Source organism: Merops nubicus, unplaced genomic scaffold (assembly GCF_000691845.1).
Source record: "Merops nubicus isolate BGI_N331 unplaced genomic scaffold, ASM69184v1 scaffold51154, whole genome shotgun sequence".
NCBI lineage: Eukaryota > Metazoa > Chordata > Aves > Coraciiformes > Meropidae > Merops > Merops nubicus.
Window position 1 is genome coordinate 4738 of NW_008607261.1, and position 10765 is coordinate 15502.

Genomic DNA, 10765 nt, shown 5'->3' on the forward strand with positions numbered 1-10765 from the left:
CTTATAGTCATGCGTTGTTTAGGCATGATTTATATTTCTACTTTTTGTTGGTGTTGGTAGAGCTCTCAAGCCTAATAATTAAGCAGACTTATGTTTTGGAAGACATTTAGTGGGACACAGAAATTCTCAACTTTTCTCTATTCTGTGCAAGTATCAAAAATACCGCATTAGAGCATATATCTGCTCTAAAAATTTCTTCTGAAAAGCTTCTCAAACAGTGGCCAGCTATAGAGAGTTTGAGAGACAGTTCTGGGGAAGCTATATGATGATGTTACAGGAGTCTTCCAAACTTTTGAAGTCCTCTTTTCCTGTTCTACAACATCCCACATCCCATTCACACATCAGCATGTTCTTTTGAGATGAGGAAATGAATAATGGCTGTAATTTGCAGCAACTCTCCAGAGCATAGCTAACTATCTTTAATTGTTGGTGGCAGGAAGGTAGCTGTGTTCCCAGTTGCACTGTGCAACCTCTCTGAATCCTCCCAATTCTATTTGAAAATTTCATCTTGTAGCTGAGATGTGCTGCTTTGATATGGAGATTTGATGAGGCTGTCAAACCATTTTTGTAGTATTCATCTCCTTACTTTGAGAGACCTGGAGTTTTGCTGTAACTTATATCTGAGAACTAGAAGCCTTCAGTTAAGTACACCAACAAATAAGTAATTACAGGCTGAACGATATGCCTCAGTCAGTTACAACTGCAGGATAGGAACTTTGCAAGGGTGGGGATGGAGGAAATCTGGGGGCCAAATATGTGCAGGCATGTCACTCAGGTTTTGTTTTTTTCTGTACGATCAGATTCCCTTAAGATCTTTACCTGTAGCTGTTGATTTAAAATACATCTTAAATTTTACCATACTTAAATTGCTCCAAATAGGATCTGCTGAAAATGGATCTAAAAGAGTTTAGATTGACATTGTTGTTCTAAGTTGTCTATTTCTGAGACTGTCTAGTATTGTTGTCTCCTGATTTATTTCTTTTTAGTAGTGTTTTGCTGTGGAATTTCCCCCCTGTATCTTAGGGGAGTTTCTTACTTATACGTCCTTAGTTTTTAAATTTTTATTTTTTTTTTTTTTTTTTACTTCACATCTCTTCAGGTTGCTTCCTTGATCCTGCTTTTGCCAGCAATGTGTTTTGTCTGCTCTCTTGTTTAATTGCCTCTATTGTACCTACTAGTTTTCTCTCAATGTAGCTAAAATAAACAACTATGTTTGGGAAAATAAACATAAAGAGAGAAAATAAACAGGCTCATGTTCCTGCCACTTGCCATGTTCTTTCTAATTCAGATACGTGACTTCATATTCATCTGCTTGTTTTTCATTCTCTTTTTTACTGAGAGGTAGAAGGATTTTGATACAACGACTCTTCCATTTCTTCCTGATTGGCTTTTGGGTTCATACTTGTGGCAGCTAGCCTCTTGTATTTTAATGGTGGGGAGGTGTCTCTCAGATGAAGTAATCCCTGTGCAGATACTCCATTCCTACCTCAATGTCGCGTCTTCTTTCTTCAGAGCCTTTTCAGACTCAGCTATGCACCCGTTGGGCTGACATCGTATGAGCTTGTGGTGACAGTAGTCTTTCTGCAAAAACTGCCTTTCTTTTGCTGTGTCTTCCTGGAACTAACCAGTAGAGCCTGTGGCTGCTTAAACATTTAGATCACTGCTGCTGTGGCATAGCTGACTAGTGGTAGCTGAAGGAAGGGAGTATCGCTTTGTGCTGTTTCAAAATAGGTCAAAGCTCTTGAGCTGCTTTTTATATAGTTTTCTTTTACTTGATCTGGTGCCACTGAATAGCAGAGCCTTTACTCTCTCATGAAAAAATTGGAGTGCAGGCTTTTGGTGTGTTAACTTTTGTAGTAGGGGTGATAACTGTAAGCTGTCAGCTTCCTTTATTGTTTTCAGCTTCCTGTTTTGCAAAGTGATTAGCAGTGCTTAAAGATGTATGAAGTCATATTGGTCATCTTCAGTCCTGAAGGGGCTGTGCTGCCAACCAGTGCTGATGTGTTGCTGTAGAATGCATTAACAGGTGCAAATGGGAATGAATATCTTCTGGAAAGCTCTTCAACTAAGAAGGACCGTTATCTTTTGGGTTAAACAGTAGTTTGACAAGGAATATCACTTAGCTGTATGAATTTTTGTACATGCTTCATAGTCTCCTTTCTGTTCTTATTTTTTCCTGCTGTTGGAAAGAGAGGAAGAAGCAGTAGAAGCATCGCTGTGATTCTTAGCCTTGCCCTTGGTCTTACTTATTTTAAACCAAGTCAGGCAAAGCAAGTAGAATTAAGTCAGTTTAAAATTTGAGATTGCCTGTTCTTTATCAGATGGGAAATTGAGGTCACTGATTTATAATAGAGAGACTTTTTGTAATTGCACGATGTGCAGGAAACTGTCCTGAAAGAGCCGTTGTGTTACTGCAGCGATGCACGGGTGTTTGTCAGGAGGTAGTGGAGCTGCATGAAATACATATACTCTTAAAGGTCTGTCTGTTCCTGAAATGTAAGGTGCGAAACAGCCTGTGAAAAGAGAAACAGTTGACTGGAAAGAGGTGGGACAATCTGCAATGTATGTTTGGTTAGAAAGGAAGGTGGAGAAGGGGGAGCTGGGTGAGGCTGCACTGTTTCAGTAAATACCTGTGAAGCAAGCACAGCAATTGGAGACTGAAGAAAAGAATGTGTTGGAGCTTAAAATACCAGGTACCATTTTGATAGTGATAATCTTGTAGGTTTGTTGAAGATATCCCTTTTGTGTGTCTTTCAAAGAGGACGTGCACTTTAATTTCTTGTGTGTTATACTGGGTATTACTATGGTAAACACTTCAGATGTGTGTGGAGCTTTTCGAACACAGCAAGGCACGTCAGCTATCCAGAGACTCAGGAGTGAGCAGCCCATGCAGCACCAAAGTTGGCCTTGTTGGCCCTGGCACTTCTTTGTATTGCGTAAACATACCTTAGGACAGAAAATAGTACACACAAATCAATGCTAAAAAGACAGTAAATTCAAAGTGCTAGCGAGCTGGTAAATGCTGAACATTACTTTTAATGATATGCAGATAATCATGGAAAATACAGTAATTTGTGCAACTGTTTACATAGAACTGTAAAAATTGAGTTATTCCTGTGCTTTCTAAGAATCTTTGGGGATCTAAATGTGATGGGCTCTTAGCTTTCCTTGTGGTCAGAGTGGCTGTGTAGATTGAAGGGATTTCTACAAAATCAATTTTAATGACCAGTGCGATACTAGCCATGAGTGTAGCCACTCATACTAGCCACTAGTGTAAGCCATGAGCTGTATTATGTGGCTGTGGCTGTTTGCATCGTTACAAACAACTTCATTTGTGTTTGAAAACCTGGTAGCTAATAAAAATCCTCTCTCCTGCCTTTGCAAACGTAGCTAATCTCAGTGTTTATGAGGGAAGAGTGTTTCAGAACATGCTCTAAACAAAGTGGTAAGTGTTTTGGGTGAGATATTAGTGGTACTTTTAGAAGCATAGTTCTTGGGAAGCTTTTGGGAGAAATGATCGTAAGGGGAGTGATTAAATAAACTTTTACAGCTGTTTATAAAACAGAGTTCCAGCTCTAGAATTAGAGGAAAAATCAGCTACTAATCTTGTAATAGAGCTGTGGGAAATAACTTTTGTGTTGCTGATGTGGTCAGAATAAAGGAAACAAGACGTCTTGCTCTGTTTTGTATGGAAGCATGGCTTATGAGGCTGTCAAATATTCCTGAGTTCATGTGGCATACAACTGTATTCTCTGGGAGCATGAAGCCTGTCATTACTCCTAGAAAAAACACTAGTTTAACCATTTCTGCACCTGTGTAAGGTCTAGACAGAGCGGTAGATCTTGCAGTTCACTGTTGTCTTTTGCTGAAGTACATCTCCAAGCTTGGTTGTAGTCCAAAGATAAGGCTAAAATACCCCTATTTTTGGGCATATGTTTGGTTATGACTTTTCCTTTAGTCTGTTTAAGGGAGGAGAAATTTTCAGCTAAATTCTTGAAGCCTTTAAACTGGAATACTGCTTTTTTTTTTTTTTTTCTCAGTCATGGAATGCTGATGTTAAAATCAATGGAGGTGCTGACGGGCAAGGGCCTCAGCATGTCCTGCAGAACAATATGATCTTATTCTCTCTGCTCTGTGTGCATTATCTCTTGTTCCTTGTTTTTAGTGCGTGACTAGATACCCCTTAGGACAGAGATAGTCCCTTTGTTCCATGTTCAAAGGAAAACTAAAGGATCAGGTGCTAGGATAGAAATTATAAATAAAAATAAAATGTTTATTGTTTGAGGCTACTGAAATAGTAGATAGGTTCTGTGCACTTAGTGCTATTCCTTGACTGGTAAGATGCTTATCACTTGCTACATCTTTGTGTTTAGGAAAACAATACTTGCATATTGTGTAGGGCTTTATTTCCTCCTTTTGGGTGAATGTTACTTATATCTGAAAAGATTAATTCTGACTTGTATACTTATGTAACGTAGTGAAATTGTCCATATACCTGCTGTGTGTGAAAAGTGAAGATTTTTTTTTTCTGGCATGTCAATCATTCTATCCCAGTGTAGCAATGTAGGCATCACTTCCTGCCAAAAGTCCTTGGATAGCCATATGTTGTCAGTATTATACCATATAAAAAATTCTTAATTAAAAGGTAAAACTTGTGCTTTCTTTATGATTTTGGGATTATATTGTAGATATACTATAAAAGTAGAAGCGGTATTTTGTTACATGCCTTGCACATTTTGTCTGTAGTCATAAATTTTTATTTTTTTTTCCCTTCTCCTTTTCAGGTTATATATGTCCCCAAAGAAGAAACTGACTCCAGTTCAGAAATGTGTCAGTCCATTAGTTTGGTGCAGGCAGGTATTGGATTACCCAAGTCCTGATGTTGAATGTGCTAAAAAGTCGCTGATCCACAGGCTGGAACAGACAATGTCGGGTGAGTTCCTGCATACTAAGTCCACTGGGTTGTGCATACTTGTTCTGAAATATTCAGAATTAGCCAATAGATAGTTGTGAGAGAAGAAAATTAGATCCACCAGTTACTTCTGTCTAAAATTTTCATTATAGTTTGCAAACAGTTATTCATTCTACTTATTTTCTGGACTGTATGAATAAAATGAAAGGAACCATTAGACCATGAGTCTATGGTTCTCAGTCTTATACTACCTGCATAGTTAAAGTTTGGTTGCAGAAGTTTTCAGAACAAAAAAATGCCCTTACCATGGAGATTTTCTTATTTTAAAATAGAACCCTGTATTAAACTGCCATAATTGTTAGGTGCTTGTCAGTATGTTACAAATCGTAGTTTTCTGCTAGATGAGCTATTTTATTTCATCTAAGGAAATGGAGGCTGAAGTTCTTGAATACTTTGGGGAAGTAATATTGATTTCTGTTTCTCCCATTCTTGGCAACTTAAGATCTTGTCACAGTAAGATTAATAAATTCAGAGTTCGTGATTCTTCCTTAGTGCAGATTAGTTGGTTATATTCAAAACCGGAGAAGGACTGAGCATTTGGCTTTGTGAGTGTGAAAGCCTACGTTCTCCACCCTTTTATTCACAGCCCTTTTGATGTCGAACCAGCAGCAAAACGCTGAAGGTCTGATTAGAATTCCCTGTCCATCTGGTTTCTGGTTTCTTTATTCTCATTTCTTTGTTAGAGCCTATTTTTGCTACTTTATTTTTTAAAGTTGTGCCGAGACAACTTTCTTGCTATTAATCTGTTCTCTCCCTCTATTTCCATCCTTTTGCAGTCTTGTGCTACGTGATCTTTTTTTTTTCACTGTTATCTTCAGGAATTAGCAGAATGGCTTGATTTGAGCTGAGAATATGTGAACACACAGTTCCAGGAGTGTTCCAAACTATCATCTCATTCACATGGTTATACATAACTTTATGCTGAGTTTGACTGCAACATTTTTTTTTTTTCCACTCATTGGATTCTTTTTGAGAACAATTCAGTCTTTCTTCTGGTTTGTACTAAAATTATTCATAATAAAATTTGAAAGCATTGCTGGTAGATCACATGAGGTCCATTTCTAATTCTTGTAAATATTGTGGGCATAATGGTCAAAGTGCCTTCAGTACAAGCCACCTTTGATCTTCCTCTGTTTCTTGTGCTTTGTGTGTGTTGCCTTGACAGATGGCTTTTAGCAGTTTTCCTGAACAGTTAATGTGATACATAACTTGCTACGGGCAAAGACTGAAATTCCAAACAATGAAAAGTACCCAGATCACAGGCATTTATGAATGATGATACAAGTTCGGGAGTTTGAATACTCCTGAGCATTGAAGAGTGGACAGCAATTGGGTTAAGCATCAACAATTCTGTTCTGGGTTTAACTTTTTTTTCAGAACTGTGTGGAAATCTTCTGGAAGTATCAAAAATTCTGTTACCCCTAGAGTATCTTTAAAAACTCAGTCATAGCTGAAGCAGAGTGGCAGAAGCTTCCCTGTGAAAAGGGTAGAATTGAAAGTTTCATTATTCAGATGTTGGGTCTAGGCAGCTTTACCTGTTTTGTTTTTTTTTTTTTTTTCTTTTTCCATAGACCTGAGAATCTGCCTCTGGCAGTGATGCTTTTAAGAACACTGCTTTATATCTACAGTACCAATAGAGAAAAATATTAGTGGTAGAAGAGGCAGGCACTGATGCTGTTGGTTGGTGCAGATTGCATGAAACAGTGAATTTGTAACAAAAAAGAAAACTGTCCTTTAGAACAAGGGGGCTACTTACAGATACAGGGTAGCAGGTGATGCTGCTTGTGGGGTAGGAAACATACACAAGGTTACAACTTCTGGAATACCTTGTGATTTGTATTTTATATAGTACTTGTACCTCACAGACCAAGCGCTCAACCTATTACTAGTTACTGGTTCAGTTTATCAATTTCAGTTCCCATGTCTGTGGAAAAGGCTTTTCATACTACTGTTACTTTCTGTCCTGAGTTTTTCTTTTGCCTTGACTATCTTCACTTTGTCAGTTCCTGTTGTTATGTTGTAATCTAATACCTTTTGCTCCTTCTCAGTCTGAAACACTCTCTTGCATTCAACATTTTTCTCTTCCTTCTTATAAAGTAATCTTTTCCATTGCATGCCAGTAAAGGAGGGAAGAGTGGCCTTCAGCTCCATGCTGCTGTGGACAGTTACTGAAAACACAAGGCGCAGAGGGCCTCGTTAGTTAGTTCAGGTTTACAATTGCAGAGCAAGTCCTGCTTAGTACTGGAAGCACATTCAGACTTGAGGGAACCTTAGATATACTCAGGTGCAAAGACCTTTCTTAACCATGCCTCTGGTCCCTGATGGAAAGTGCAAGAGTGTATTTCATTTTAGCTGGAAACTGTGGCTTCCACCACACAATGGTCTAAAGTCACATGGGGTAGAGCACATCAAGAAAGCAACAGCAGGAGCAGAGAAATACTGGGCAGAAGAATTTCTGGAAGAGATGGATTCTTAAGACATAGGTGCACAGAATTAGAAAAGAGTAACTTTGGTATTGGAGTTTTTACTGAGGCAGTTTTTGTTGCAGTGTTACTTGAAAGCAAACGGACGGTCAGTATAGCTGGTAGGAGAGTTGTGTGGCTGTATGTGTAGATATGGTCATGTTTTCCCTGCCAAGTGAGTTTGACTTTTCAGTTAAACATTGAGCTTGTTCAAAACTAACTGCTATTTGGATAAGTTTGGTCTCAGTGATAGATTTTACTAATGATTGGATTGAATTACTGTAGGGACTGCAAGAAAAAAATTGTCAATAATAGCAGAAATAAACATTAGGTCTCTAGCGGTGGAAAATTGCACCTGATTAATACAGAAGATCTGAACTGCCTAAGCATGAGTTTTCTGCTCTGTTTCTGTTCCTGTTTTCTGGAGCAAAAGAGAGCTTCAGGACCAACATAACCAAATGTTGACTGAAATAAATTAGATGCTGCATACTGTTTCTGAATGATATAGAAGAAAATTTACACTAAAACTGTGGATTATTAACCCTTCCCTCTGATGTCTTGAAAGCTGTGTAACCTTGTGTGAGCTAACGTTTCATCTTCTATAGTATCATTTTAATGTTAAAATGAGTTACCTGACTTACTAATTTTGTCTGACACCCCTAATGAAGACCATATCTCTAATTATAAAAGTAGTAATGTCTTCCTAAGTTACAGAAATCCTGATTGGAGAAACTTCAAGAATTCGAGGCCAGAAAGATTGTTTGACTGCAGCTTTTTTTTTTTTTTTTCTGGGAAAAAACAGTGCTGAGGAAGGTAGAAGTTCACATTAGTCAAGATGAAAACTGCTGTACCATGTAAATTGTCATTATGTACCACAGCATACTTTTTATCTGTAACAAAAGCATGCTTGCTTTCATCTAAAGAAATCTTTGTGGTCAAATATTTTGTATCATTATGGATATGTACAAAGAACCTAGTTTGAAGGTTATACAGTAATACAATTGTTTTCTAGTTTGTGAATCATACTTTAAAATACTTGTCTGTGTAATAACTACAAAATAAATTGTTATGCAGACATACATTTTAGGAGTTTTTTACTGTCATTTTCAGCAAGAGATGAAAAGTAAATTTTTATTTTGGCATGAAAACAAAGATTCATTTGGAATAGACACTTTGAGATTTCTGTGTGAATGGCCAAAAGAACGTGCTGTCAAAGGTGTTGTCTCATCAGAATCAATCAGAATCTAACTGACTTGTAATTACTGGTTTTGTTAACTGAGCTTTGTAATAAAATGGAAACTTTCTTTCTGACTCTCAAAATAAACTGGAGGAACCCCAAGAATACTTGGTATTCATTGAACACACTAATTGCTGAAATAAGTGCCTAATATTTAAGACTTGCAGTGAAAGGTGGAATATAAACTTTTCATCCTCTCTATAACTGTCTTTCCACACTGAATATATATAGTGTTGTATTTATTTTTCATTGTCTCCTTAAGTGTAGATTGTCACTTTCCTCCTCTTTCCTACAGCTCTGAAGAGACAGAGTTTGTACAGCAGCCCTTTCAGTGCAGTCAGTTACGCTGGCTCCTATAGTCCAAATACTAGTAGCCCCTACAGCAGTGGTTTCAATTCTCCTTCCTCAACACCAGTGAAATCTGCTTTAGTGAAACAGCTCATACCTCCTGGTACCTCAGGTAAGTGTGTGAGTGTCTGATCTCTGCCTTTCTTCCTTCGTGTGCTCAGGTAGATTACATTTGCATTGTACTAGAGTAAGAAAGGCACCAAAAACTTGTCAGTCATATGTTGGATGTTCACATCATGTGATATTTAAGCTTTTTAGTAAAGGCTTTTTTACGGACTTTCTGGCATGAGATACATTTAAGATGTTTTCTCTGGACGTCCATGTCCCTAAAATAACTGATGCATATTACAAATTAGACCAAAACATGTAGAGTTAGTTCTGTGGAGTCGCAGCATACATAAGCAGGTTTTAGAATTGGCCTTGTAATTGACTGGGATTTAAGTTGTGTAGTAGATGTTCAAAGTTTAGGTGTTGGTAGCTGTGAAGTCTTTGCATATACCCTATTAGTTATTAACTGAAACACTTAGTTTGTGAGAGATCCATCAGTACTTGTGAGATGTGGAAAATACAACCTAAGGAAGAAGCATGCTTTTTAATTAAAGGTATTCCATGAGTCTTTGCAGCCATCAGTGTAAAAACTAACTTCTGGCAGTGGTTTCTGCCTTTATTCTGCATCATAGACACTTCCTTTGCATCAGAAAAATTGATGCCTGGAACTTTACTTTGAAGTCAGCATTATATATACTTCAACACAAGTTAGCTTGCAGGGAAGATGAAAAAAACATTGCATTAACAATCCAGCTGTGTCTAGTTCACTGGGGACATGTAAAGAGAAGCCTGCACTGCAGGATGTTCACTGGAGCCATTACCCAGGTTTTGTTTTAATCTGTGTAGCTCTGCTCTGCATGCTACAGTGCTGTATCTGCCTGCAGGATGGAGAGATGAAATGTAACTGGCAATGGGATATCAGCCAGAAGGCAGCAGACAGAATATGTTATAGTTTAGCAAAAGTGTGCATGTAGAACAGGTAGTAGTTTCAGGTAAACTGTATTTTAAGCATTCCAAGCTGGATCAGTATTCACTGGGTTAGCAGGTCCTTACTGTCAAGAAAGGTATTGTCAAAGTTAGTCTTACAAAGTAGTGTTCAGAGACGAGAGTGAGACCACAACTGCAACAGGTATGCAGTTGCTCTTTCTGTAAGAGCTGTGCAGACTTCATAGCAGTTAAAATTTGGTACAGGTAGACAAGACTGTTTTGCCACCATTATGATGATTTTGTAAAGTCGCTCATTTTTAGAAGGTAGGGGCTAAGCTCTGCTTACGTAAATTGTATTTTCAGCCTGGGTTTGCAATCAAATGTTTTAAATGGTCTGTCAGACTCAAGGTCTTGGTCCTAATCTGGTTTTGGATTTGTGGTAATTTTACTAGGAAAAGAAATATAGCTTGCCGTTTGTGCCCTTTTTTTAAAACATTTCCTACTACTTTATTTTCTTTCTGTAGGTCATCTTAAAAGTTCAGCAGATAGAAATCCTCCACTAAGTCCACAGTCCTCTCTGGACAGTGAATTAAGTGCATCAGAGATGGATGAAGACTCTATTGGGTCTAATTACAAGCTGAACGATGTTACAGATGTGCAAATTTTAGCACGAATGCAGGAAGAAAGTAAGTATTTTCCATCTTGAAAAGGAAGTGGAGCAGTTGATCTTTTTTTAATGAGTAACTGCAGTTAGCACACGCTTAGCAGGAA

At 37.9% G+C, this 10765-nt stretch overlaps 1 protein-coding gene across 1 annotated transcript; it reads left to right on the top strand.

Annotated features, from left to right (window-relative positions):
• Positions 1 to 4784: 4784 nt before the first annotated feature.
• On the top strand, positions 4785 to 10680 carry LOC103772537 (SLAIN motif-containing protein 2-like; the record flags this gene model as incomplete). The annotated part of the gene is made up of 3 exons (XM_008939871.1): positions 4785 to 4933; positions 8967 to 9131; positions 10519 to 10680. Coding segments are annotated over 3 exons (476 nt in total), but the record flags the coding sequence as incomplete, so codon positions are not given.
• Positions 10681 to 10765: the final 85 nt, after the last annotated feature.